A 13170-nucleotide genomic window follows, 5' to 3' on the forward strand; every position below is an offset into this window, starting at 1 on the left:
GCACATGGGGCATCACTCAAATTTACTGGAAAAGCATGATAAATGGGTATGTGCTACAAGGACAACACCCTGTACAGTCTGTCAACGGCGGAAAGCTGCAGTTCGCAAGTCTTCCCGGAGTCCAGTATTGTCCAGAGGTAGAAGATGTTAAAGGGGTATGAAGAGGTGAGAACGAAAAGTCCAAACCTCACTGTGTGTAGATACAAGGCTTCCTTAGATATAATACACACTATTCATTGCCTGAGGCAGGAACTGGTCCGGTCCCAGAACAATTGTATGGTTTCCATCTCATCTCTCCATAGTGGCGCTTGCAAAAGGTCTGATTTTCCGTTCATTTCCACCATTGGCACCCATTTGGATGAATCGGATAGTTCTAGAAATCTCTGCAGTGTGTGAATATGCCATAACTAGCAGAATGCAGGCCGGAGCAGTAAGCAGCCCGCCGTCTGCAGGCACATGGGTTAGGCTCAGGTCACATTTATAGCTTTTGTTTAATGTATGGGTTAATGCATCCATCACCTATAACATCCCGCTGCAAAAGCCATACCACCAGAGGGCTTCTGGGTACAGATGTCTGGAATAGTCTCCAACCAGATGGAGGCTAAAAGGACTCTCTTGGCCTCATTCAAGGCAAAGTAACCTTGTTTAACCCCTTAACGCCACAGGACGTAAGATTACGTCATTGCAGCGGGGTACTTAACGCAACACGACGCAATCTTGCATAATGTGGATGGCGTGGGAACGGAAGCAAGCTGTTACTGACAGCCGGCCTCCAGCTGCAACAGTGGAGGTGCATGAGGACAACGAGCCCCACTACTAACCCCTTACATGCCGCGATCTATATAGATCACAGCATGTAAAGGGTTCACAGAGGGAGGGCGCTCCTTCTGTGACGTCATTGGACCCACGGATGTAATCGTAGAGGGCCAATGGGTTGTCATTAAAACAGGACGCCAGATACAGGTGTCCTGCTATGCCATTGCCTATGATCGCTATAAAAAGCGATGGGGCCTTGCAGGACAGAAGTCCTGCAATGCCTTATCATAGCTGCTATGGTTCAGGTCCCCTTCAGGGACTTTTAAACAGTGTAAAAAAAAAGTGTTTTAAAAGAAAAAGAAAAAAAACACCTTTTAAAAAAAATTTAACACTTAGGAAAAACCCCAGATGTGGCGTCATCGTGTCCATAACGACCTATACTATATTTTGAGCACACTAACTATCCTGCGCAGCAAAAACTGTAAAAAAAAATATGGAAGCAAAATGCGTATTTTGTTTGTTTTACCTCCCAAAAAGCACAATAAAGGTGTACCATTTTGGGGTACATACGGCATTTTTGAGCAAGTAAAAACTACAGCTCGTGACGCAAAAAACAAGCCCTCACAGAGCTCCGTCCATGGAAAAACAATAAAAAAAGTTATTTGAATGCAGTGATGTAAAAATAATTATAATTTTTTTTAAAAAGGGGTTTATTGTGCAAAAGTGGAAAAACATAAAAAAATTATAATATTTTTGTTATCGTCGTAATCGTACTGACCCGCAGAAATAATGTATTGTTTCATTTATGCTGTATGATTGACGCTGAAATCCACTTCCTGTTTCTCTCTTGGTCAGAATTAGATGTGAGAGAGAGGTAGAAAGTGGAAGAGCGGCACTCCAATCGATTTTAATGGGATTTAAGCCAGCGCTCCCTACTTCCTGTGCCAACCACTGACGACAATGTCCTGATCAGCTGATGGACGGGGTCCAAAGCGGCGGAGTAGAAGTCCGAGTTGTGCACTACCCATCGGTGGGACTGGCACCCTTTGAATGCCTTATCTCTTTGCAAGTGTAATACTGAGCATCCCTCCAATATATGGCAGGCGTGGGAGGTTGTTCATCAACATTTTACCTCAGTGCAATCTCTTCCAAGTAGCATTTTGCCTGTTCTGCATGTTGTTGGGAAGCAGTGTATACTGGCCCTTGTATCTCTGTATCAGATTATCAGATCAATCACGCATGCAGCAATGTTCCAATAACTAGTGTTGAGCTAACCGAACCAGTCACATCTGTTTTGGGGTCAAACTGTGCTAGTACTTTGGTTTGCGGCAGTTGCTCCTCTTCTCAGGTGGTTCAGTGTTTAGCACTGGTGCCTTGCAGTGCTGGGGTCCTAGCTTCAAATCTGCATGGAGTTTGTATGTGATGTATATATAAAGGTGACTATTATAAAACATCGGGAGAACATACAAACTCCACACTGATGTCAGATTCACACCTAGGACGCTGGCACGGCAAGACAAAACAGTGCTAACTGCAGAGGCACAGGAGAAGAGAACCAGCTGCACCGAACTTATCAAAAGTTCACTCATCTCTACCATTAACAAGCATAAAACATAATGCTATACTAGAGATATAAATATTATACATACACACAATATGGAGGTTCAACAAAGGCAAAGCTATGCTTTAAAAGGGAAACTCCCACGATAAGCAAATTATTGGTGGGGACTCCAACATGCCAATTAGGGGCCAAAGTTTACTTTGGTTCCTGCATGGTGACGCTCTCAGCCACAGACGGTCCTGCAGCACATCCCCATGCAGGTCAATGTGTAGTATTGTGGTTCCCTAACAGTTGGTGTGTGTGTCGTCGTACAGTGAGACATAAGGAACTGCAGCCGTTTCTTCATTCCAAGGATCGCTGTGGTTCCCTTAATCCAACTTCCCACAATAAGTTGAGACGTACTGCAGCACAGCGATAGGTCAACTACTGTGCTAGAAAACGCTCCGCATCCTCCCCCTCTAATAAGGAAATGCTCCGCATCCTCCCCCTCTAATAAGGAAACGCTCCGCATCCCCCCCCCACCAAAGGAAACGTTCTGCATCCCCCCAATAAGAAGACGCTTCGCATCCCCACACCCCCAGGGAAACGCTCCGCATCCCCCCGCCTAATAAGGAAAAGCTCCACCCCCCAATGAGGAAACGCTCCGCATCCCCCCCCATAAGGAAATGCTCTGCATCCCGCTCCAATAAGGAAGCGCTCGGCCCCTTCCTTCCCAATAAGGAAACGCTCACCTTCCCCCGCGCACCCCCTTAGCCGCCTATAAGGAAACGCTCCACCTTTGTGGAGCGTTGTTAGATTTTACAGTAATTAGAGTTATAATGCAAAAGTTAAGTAATCACAAATAGCTGGGTGCAGATATATTTGCATGCAGGGGGGTATAAAAAGCCTAAACAAACAAACCCATGTCACATGTGGCATCTTCCGGTAAATCAACATCCAACATAAGATCATCATCTTCTAGATCGCAGGAATCAAGATTATTGAGGATGTCCTGTGGATTAAGAAAAAATATAGTCTATTAGTAACATACAACACAACATGGACATTCTCAAAAGACAAAATGGACTAAATTCAAAGACATTACATAGACATCCTGTAGGAGTGCAGTACCAGACGTTGCCACCAGAGGGTGTAAAAGCTGTAAGGAAATATTGGGCAGGGAAAGACACAGGTGCCAGTGTGTGCAATACAGAAAAACCTCTGAGCTGCTGAACCTGGTGTCCATTACGGTCTATTTGCTGTCCCTGGTGTTCAGGTACAGGCTGGAGGTTTGACACTGTGACCAACATGTTTGACAGGGAAGGACGCCCTCTAAACTTGCAACCTGATTGGATAGGATTTAATAGACATTATGTTAAGGCGTTAGGCCTGTATGATAGTGAGGATTGAAGACTAGGTTATTTAGCGGCTGGACAGTCATGTCACATTCGCGTTGGAACCTCCAAGTGGAGGTTCTGTCTTAGATGCAGCTGAAGATACCACATGCATCACTTTTTCCTACAGACAAAAAAACTAGGTAAGTGGGCGGAACCCATTATAGTCGATGGGGTCTGCCCACTGCCGTTTAGTTCAGTCCAGACACAGAACCATTTGGCCGCAGGGATTCCCCTTTCTTGCTCCCTGAACACAGTAGGAAAGCAGAGCCCTTGATGCAGGTGTGAAAGCACCCTTACCCAACTTTTACATGAACGTCTGGCTTAGACGTGGTTTCCGGGTGTGTTGCCATCCATCTGGTGGAGGAGAGATGGCGATCCGCTGAGCCCCCCAAGGTGTCAAACACACACATCCATACATACACAATTCCTAGTGCAGAGCTGCATGAATTGTGGAGGCTCATAATACCAGCAGCAGAAGACTAAGCCGAGATCACATATGATGACACTATATGAGGCTCAGTGTTCTGATGAGCCTCATTATATATGATCTTGGTTTAGCCTTCTGCCGCTGGTATTATGAGCCTCCACACATAAATCCCAAAAAGGCAAATAACCCAAGTACATGGTTCCCCAAGAGGCGGGTGGTGGCCATCCTCAAAGGAAAAGAGTAAAAACCGTACTTCTCGCAGTAGACAGATTTACAGATCAATTTGCATTTGCTGCAGTTGAATCTCTCAAGTTACAAATGAATAAGCAGATGTGGGTTTGCAAGGCAGACATTTGATTTGGAGCTAATAAAATAAATGCTTCTCGGTGGCTGTTTTGCGCACACTTCTGTACCGTGCTCAGCGGACGTTTGTGCGGCTCGTCAGGATCTATTTGAAGTGAATCACTCCAAAGTACACACAATGCTGAAAATCATTAGGAAGCTAATTTAAGTAGTCTGCTCTGCGCTGGCTTCTGACTCCGTACAATAGTCACCGCGACGCACACGCGCTTCTGTGTAATAGAACACGGCAGGCAATTGTCTCCACTTCCAACAAAGAAATACAATTGAAGGGACGGACAAACCGGAAGGTAAATTGTGTCCTGCTATCTAATTGTGACACGACTCTTTAGATGTAACCTGGTAATATACAATGCTAGGTCACCCAGCAAGCAGCAGACGCGCCAAAGCAAACTGTGGGCTGGGTCTACTAAAGGCTATATTTCTGCTTTCTTAACCTCTTAAGGACCAAGCATAAATATACGTCAGATGTGCAGCGCAGGTTTAAAGCTCCTGCAAGCTAACAGAAGCAGGTCAGTTCCTCAGCTGTTAGTGACAGCCGAAGACCCAGAGGAGAAGGCAGAAGCTGTTTTTTACTTCTCTGCTCATTGAGCGCTATAAAGCTTGGAAAGGAGAAGTGTTTCTTCTGCTATACAATCCAGTGACACAGCAAAGTTACAGGGTCTTAAGGGTTCGCAAGTGAAGGATACGTAGCGGGCAGGTGATAAGAGTCCTGAAATTTGCAAGTTATAAATTTGCTGCTTGTTGTGGGATTTCTTTGCTAATGGTGCTTTTTTTCGGTGCAGATTTTAGTACAATTTTGATTTCATCCATTCATGTGGAGTTTCCTCTATGTTATTGTGTTCTTCTATATTAACTATGTTAAATTCTGCTGTGGCTAGCCAGGCGTTATTCCCTGCAGAAAATGTATTATATGGCGGTCAGTCCGATAAACGGATAGTCCACGTAGTAGGACTGTTTGTGGACCAGAAGGATCAGGAAGAACAGCTCTACTCTGAGAGAACAGTGTTTGTAACTACTCAAAAGTACACAAATTGAAGAATATATAGTTTTTAAATTGAAGCATGAGGCAATAATGGGAGCCGGAGCGTGCATTTGTCCAATCACCAAGTTGTATAAATGTGCCAACGATCAGCCAATGAATGAGCAAATGCTTGTTAGTCGTCTGATCGCCTTGTTCATGCTATAGAAACCCCCCTCCCTCCAAAAAAAAAAGGCATCAGCAGCATATCTCCCCATGTTAAGGGGTGGGGTGCTGACAACAATAGTGATGCTGGAATGAGCATTAGTCTCCAATACAGCCACCATCAGCCGGTGTCAAAGCGCTGTTGTCAGCCCATGGAAACGGGCCTTAACAATGCCAGATGGTTGAATGCCAAGTGCTCCTCCAATATGTAGGGCGCCGCCAGCTATTTATCATTCAGAACATTAAACATTACTGTCTTGGTCAGTAGATGGTGCAGCCAGTCCCCGATTACAGTAGAGAGTACAGCGAACAATCACCGGGCTAAGTTATCAGAGTTAGGGGAGCTGAAAATCGGCAGCCCCTAGACAAACAGCTCAGTCTTATGACAGAACCGAACATAATGGGGGTCTGCTCGATTTCCAGCGGGCAGTGCGGCATTCTGAGAAAGTAAGGAGGAAATCAGCGCCGAAGGTTCAGAACGGAACCTCCAATGCTGATGTGAACGAACCCCGTATCTCATTTCTTAGAAACAAGCGCGGCATAAGACGTGCAATAATGCAGCAGCGGGAGCACATTAATACCCGGCATATGCCGCCGTACGCCACCATTTGTTTTCTTAATAGCTCTAAGAAAAAGAACTGCAAACTTCAGTTCTCCAATGACTCAGCCGCTGCGTATGTTCATCTAAAAACTTAATTAACGATTAGGAATCCATTTCTTTCTTTCTCCATGCTCTATTTAACTGACACAAAGCTTTCCCGGCGCTCACCGATATAATAGGAGAACGCTGCAATGTCAGGACAGAGGCGCCGAAGGAGGAAGCGCTTCTCTAAGGGCTTCACAACGTCGTCTTCTCTGGAGTGTTAAAATACCGAAGTGTTTTTTTAAAATGTGTTATTTATAGCAATTTCCGAGGTGTTTTCTATTTAAATGCCATTTTTAACGTCCTTTAGAGAAGCCAATAGGAAAATTATCAGAATAAACTGTAAAACAAGGCATGCCGCCTCTTGGGGAAAATAAACAAAAACGAGAACATGAGGCCTTAATCTTCATTTCGTACTACTTCTCATCATTTTAGGACCTTCACAACCAAATTCCTGTTTTTCATGCAGTTCTGGTTTCAACCTTCAATGGTCATCCTAGAACCGGCTACTATTGTATGCTGAGGGACACTTTACACCTGTACAATGTTATGACAATAGATACGGGCACCCAGGTTTTATGCCTGCAAGTGATGACATCTCACTAAAATATGCCAATTTCAGGTACCGACACAGTGCAAATGCTGTGGATTTAGATTAGATTGTCCATTTATTATGCCGAATTCTCGCCAAGAATCAGAACCCTTCGAACGGGGATGTGAAATCCATGGTGAATCGACGCCAAAATTCATGGCAACTCCGCAAGTAACACAATCCTGTGCAGAAGTACCCCAACTGATCAGTAGGAGTCCAGCGTCTGATCCTCCGTACCAAGCCTTACATTGGAGGGTCTGCAGTGCCCACCTTGTGCCGCGGCTCCTTCAGTCTCACGGTACAGTAGGTAGCCGCCTAAGAACGTAGCCAGAGGGATCGCTGTGCGCTGACACTCTTCTTTGCATATTGGGTGGTCATGAGCACTGTTCTGGAATAGTTCTGATCATACTGTTATGGAACATCAGCAATATACCCTAACCTTGTCAGATGGGAATAACTAACCCGTTTCGGTTCTTCCCCATAACGTTTATTTATCCGTTTATATATTTTTAATGCCCATTTTCGTTAAAAGTAAGCTGCCGTAGTGATCAGCCAGACATAGTCCTCGCAATGGCCACTACAGGGGAAATTTAGTATTACATAACTGCCATTCACATAAACTGGCTATCCATGTAATCCAGAGACAGCTCACAATAGGTTGGATGCAGGCGCTCAGACAGGGAGCCCTTCCACTAAAGGTATCAATATGCTCCAGTAGGGCAAATGGAAAGGGTTATCCCGATTATACAACCCACTTTAAGCAATTCTTTAAATTTTTTTTTTTAACATCTATGACTCCCATGACATCATAAAAGACCTCTGGGGGAAATCACTCAGATTTTTATTTTATTTTCCCACTATAACCGGGGCATTCATAGGAGCCCCAGTTACAGGGAATAACATGCCCCCTGTAGTGACTATGGTCACTAACAGAGCCGATCATGGTCTGCTAGGACCCTGCAGCTCTGCTGTGCAGAGGGGAACCTGGCAGTAATGTGGAGTAACACGTCCGCTTTCTCTCTTTACTACACAGCACTCATTGAGCATTATGTAGCCTGTAAAAGAAGGAGGCAGCAGCAATTAAAAACCACTTCTGCCTTCTCCTCTGGCTCCTCGGCTGTTACTAACAGCCGAGGACCTGATCTGCACTTGCTACATTGCAGAAGCAGGAACTTTAATCCCGTGCTGTATTATTATTTTTTTAGCTATTGGCCAGGATTAAAGCCCAGGACCGAGCACTGTAAAATTACAGTTCTTGGTCCTTAAGGGGTTAAAAACCCTGTTGAAATAAATAGTGGTAAAAATGGATCTGTTTAATTGTATTAACCCTTTCCAATCCACTGTCTAACGTCTTCCTAAATTCTAATTGAAGCTTGTACAGCTCCAATGTCAGAAGACGTCCGACAGGGTATTCTTACCGTCTATTGCCAGCCACTCCGCTGTCGTAGCCTCTCTGGCGCGCACACACTGGCTTTAGCCAGCAGATGGCACCGTTGTATAACGGCAAAAAGAGAAAGCCTTTTAGGAAACCCTCAATCCAAAATTGAATTGGAAAGTGTTAATTCCACTTCTCAATAAACAGAACACAAAGATGGAAAACCAAAACTGGGCTGAAACGCTAGCACGAGTCCACCCGAAGTGACTCATAAGAGTAAATGTACAGTGTGGACTACAGCCCAGCGTTATCTTCCTTGTAGCAAACAACGCCAAAGAAGAACGTGCCCAGATATGTTCCACGGATAAGTGACATGTCGGTCTCTACTGTTACTTACTGTTGACTGGCAATTACAGAAGATACAACAATTCCATTAATAAAAGCAGTGTGTGTTACAGGTGCTGAACGGAGGGAATACAGCAGCTAAAAACAATGGAAGTGATTAGATGGGATGGAAGAGTGCGCATGAATAAGTCATGAAGAGTATGACATTTAATAGAAGCCACAAATACGGAAGGCTGAGTGATCTTTTTCGAACACGTCAAAAAGTCAATTGAGCTGCTTGACTCCAACTTTTCTGTTAGTCTTTGTAGTGGTGCACAGCGCTCAGCAGGGGCGGCATCCACAGCATGGCTTTATAGTTTCTGCAGCCGGCTCTACTGTATATCTCCATATATACATATTGTATCAGGGAAGCTTCCAAGCCTCCGCCGCCCGTAGAAGCTGTTTGATGGAAATTATTCAGGACTGGCCCGCGCTCCGACTGCTGGGATAACAATCTGTTACATGGCACGACAGTACTACTTACAGCGCTGTGCGCTACTACTGTCCATAGCACACCTTGGGGTCCTTATACACGGGGCAATTGGCTCTGGTATAGGAGCGTGACTTCATTAGATGGGTGCTCGGCTATCGGGCCTTTATGGTGGTCAATAGGAGACGAACGATCATTCATAATTGTAGGTAGCACTTCCCTCATTTGCGCCTCAGACTGACTGATTAGCCATAAAGGCCTAGTCCCTGGAGTCGGTACTAAGAGCTGCGGCTTTGGAGAACACGTCCACAAACGACGCCGACATGTGTAAGTGTTAAGAGAACACGTGGTTTCTCTTTCATGTAACAAGAGAGTTCAAGATGCCGACGGACCTTTCTGCCAGTTTTTCGTAAAGAAATGATAGAATATTAATATTACAGAACCGCAGGACAAATCACTGGGCTGATGGCGCCACCTCCTGGCTTTACACGCAACTGCTTTCCTACAGGAACTACAAAAATTATGTGGCTTCTGGGGGAAACACACAGTTTCATTAAAAGGAAGTTATCATCTGACACCTCCAGCGATTCCCACAATGCAGGGGCAGGGTTAAATGGACTAGGGGAAATGGAAAAAAGATCCAGAATTCCAGCACCATTTTGGGTTTTGTTTTCACAGCGTCCGCCATTTAGTAAAATTCCACAGTAACTTATCTGGATCAGCACGATTACTGCGATACCAGATTTATATAGAATTTTTATTTATTTTTTTTTTTTAACACTACTTTTGCACAATACTTTAAGAAAAACAATGGACTCTGCACCACTCCATTCTAAGAAATTTTTTCCGGGAATGGAGCTGTGTGAGGTCTTGCGTTTTGCAGGAAGAGTTGTAGTTTTTATTGGTAACATTTTGAGCCACATGTGACTGTTGGATAGCTTTTTATTACATTTTTTGGGAGAACAACAAAAGAAAAAAAAATAGCAAATTTTGGCATAACTTTCTTTTTAAGATCATGACGTTCACCATGTGTGATAAATAAAATTATTTTCATTGTCTGGGTCATTACGACCCCCGGAACACTGGCAGGTGTTGCACTAAGAAAAAAAAGTTGGGGTATTTTACCCATAGAAAACAGTTTTTATGGGAGGGGAAAAAAAATGTGTTCCCCCCCCCCCCCCCCCTTTAAGTTAAACTTGATTGAACTTTTATTCCCATTATTTTTTAGTTCCTCAAGGACATAAAGATGAGCTCTTTTGATCGCTAGGATAGTAGACCGCTAAGCTCATGACAGCAGTCTGTTAGACTCTGCAGGAGGCAGGGCCTGATAGGCTGAGTTACATGGCAGACATGGAGGCCTTTGTCCAGCTTCCACAATCCATGGGAACCCACTTATACCTTAGGTTCACACTGCAGGGTGCCAATGGGTGACAGAGTCCCCTAAGGCCTTATGTCCACGGGCATCATTGAATTGCAGAATCCGTGCGTGTCACTCGCACGTGTGATCTGTAGTTCAATCAGCCCAGAGACAATCATTGGGCATCTGCAGGTAATTACCTGCGGATGTCATTTTTCCCCGATTTGTGGATTGCACGGATATATCACCGAGGCAGATAAATTCCCGTAAATTGAATATATTTCACCATGGGGAACCACAAAAATGATATGATATGTGGATTGCACGGATGGTTAAAAAAAACAAAAAAAAAAAACCGCAGCATGGTCTATTTTCTGCATATTCCCGCATGGACGGCTTCCATTGAAGAGGTAGGTGAACACACTGATTGACAAGCCTCCAACGTAGCATATTTGGTTATTTCTAGTTCCACAACAGAAGCAATAAAATAGCAATAAATATAAAGTAAATCCAAGTTCTCATAAAGCAGATGCAGAATTCTCCATCCCAGCGAGATGACAAGATGTACGTCCTTCTGCCGGTAACGGTGGACAAAACCGCAGATAATGTCCCTGAAAATCAAGTGCGATAAGAGATTATTGCTTTGTATTAATATACTGCGGCCGCGGATGCTGTCCTTGCTTTATAATATAACTTGTGGGTAATAATCCTGTCCAGATGTATAATCAGCCGCCGTCAGCTGCTGCTGGAGGACAACAGACGGGCTGTAATGAAACACTCCGCCATAAGGAGCAGACAGTTACCGGCGAGGTACTAACGGCGTCTGACACACGCAGGCCTGTACACGGATAGGACACGGACCCCTAATAGCTTTCGGATTCACATTTTACAAACTTTTAGTATTGTTCTCCGATTTCGTAAGAACCTGCAAGAATAAAAACCACTTGTCTGCCCACGAAACGGACTCTGAGCGCACCGATGCCGAATGTGCTTTTACCAAGTAGAGCGTCTAATACTGATAAAGGTGGTCAAACGCAGCCAATGCTTTGTTTCCACTTTATTTTAGGGTTAAAGATCTGACTTTCCCCATAGCGGAGACAATGCTGTCCGCTGTTGCCATACGCCAAGTACAGATTCCCATTCACCCAATAGATGGAACCCAAATAGATCAGACAATTATGACGTACCCTACAGATACACCATATCTAAAATACCTATATACATGCAGTGGAGAGCGCCATCTAATGGTTTTCTGCCCGGCTGTATTAACACAGACCTATCGCCTCACATATATGTTCTTCTGATTTTCACGTACATGAGGGGGAAAAAAATTAAAGAATCGCAAGTGCTGCCAATGCTTTTCAATGGTTAAAAAAAAAAAAGAAAAAGAAAAATCACATCACACTTGTATGCCATGCGATTTTTTTCCCCAAAGATCCCATAAGAAATAATGGGCGATTCCTTACAGGGAATTGTGCAAAAATAGGAAATGCTCCAGCACAAAAACTCATTAAAACACACTAAACAAATCAAATCATGCCCCATCACTTAGTCTGGGCCGACACGATTGTATTGTAATACGCTGCGTAAAAAAAATTTAATTAATCGCAGTGTTTTACCAGTAATATGGAACCGCATATTGTGTTTTTGCTCGTGTTCCTGCAAACCTATCGTGTATTTTACGCACGCCGCCCCGCCCCGGCTTCCTGGCTTTTTAAAAAAAACATCTTTTAATGCCTCCTTGTAAAATGCGCTAAAAACGCCGCACACATCAAAACTTGCATTTTTAACGCACCCACACGGAACAACTGGGCTCTTACATGCATGATACGCTGTAAAATAGAACACACTGCTTTCTTTTTTTACGTGTATAACATACGCAATAAATATACGCAAGTGTGAGTGGAACAATGACAATGTACTTTCATTGGTGCCGATTACCACATATTATGTGCGCTTTATACGCAATCTGAATAAGACCGTCTGAGCCCACCCTAGGGCCAGACTCACGGCTGTAAGCATAAAACGCTGCATGGGTCACACATCATTTGTGTGCCCGGCCTGAAACTGCAGGTACATAAGGCCGAGTGTCCATAGGCGGGATGGAAACTCACAAGCGATATTCCGCCACGGGAGAGCACTAATGTCACCGTGATTTTCCGCAATGAGTCCACCTAATGATAGGTTTATCGTGGCATGCCTTGATTTTTAGACGCGAGCGATTTTCTGCTAGTGTCCATCGGACTGCGTTTTACATAGTTATCCTATGGAAAGCGTGTCAAGTGTGCGATTTATCGCTGCGGATCACGATATGACAGATCGCCCATGGACAGCCATAAACCAGGTAACTCGCCAGCTTGGCTCGCACACAAAAACCAGTCAAAATCATAATAAAAGAACCCATGAAAACAACTCAAAACAAGTTACTTCTGCAAAAAAATGTCCCATTTATTTCCGGTTTCTGCACTATTACACTATATAATAAGCGTCAGCTCTTCGTCCCTCGGCTGACAAGCATAACCCCCCCCCGATCCAGGTGACATGATGTTAGAAGGAATACAGAATCAGACTTACAACAGCTTAAAAATAGGAGCAAACCAAGAAAACAAATTCAGCTTTCATCCATCAGTCGCCACGAACGCTCAAAATCCTTCTGACTAGGAACAGCTTTCCTCTACGTCGAAAGCCCAAAAAGGCCTGAAGGGAACGCGGCCATCAGACGT

General features: G+C 44.3%; 1 protein-coding gene across 2 annotated transcripts in view; it reads right to left on the reverse strand.

Moving 5' to 3' along the window:
* Window positions 1-13170, reverse strand: part of CCSER2 (coiled-coil serine rich protein 2) — a 137923-nt gene that overhangs the window by 72763 nt on the left and 51990 nt on the right. For both annotated transcript variants that reach the window (XM_066600465.1, XM_066600467.1), the window contains exon 4: window positions 3218-3308. In XM_066600465.1, coding sequence (XP_066456562.1) covers window positions 3218-3308 — 91 coding nt within the window. The remainder of the gene's footprint in view (window positions 1-3217; window positions 3309-13170) is intronic.

This window comes from Eleutherodactylus coqui, chromosome 4 (assembly GCF_035609145.1).
Source record: "Eleutherodactylus coqui strain aEleCoq1 chromosome 4, aEleCoq1.hap1, whole genome shotgun sequence".
Classification (NCBI taxonomy): Eukaryota; Metazoa; Chordata; class Amphibia; order Anura; family Eleutherodactylidae; genus Eleutherodactylus; species Eleutherodactylus coqui.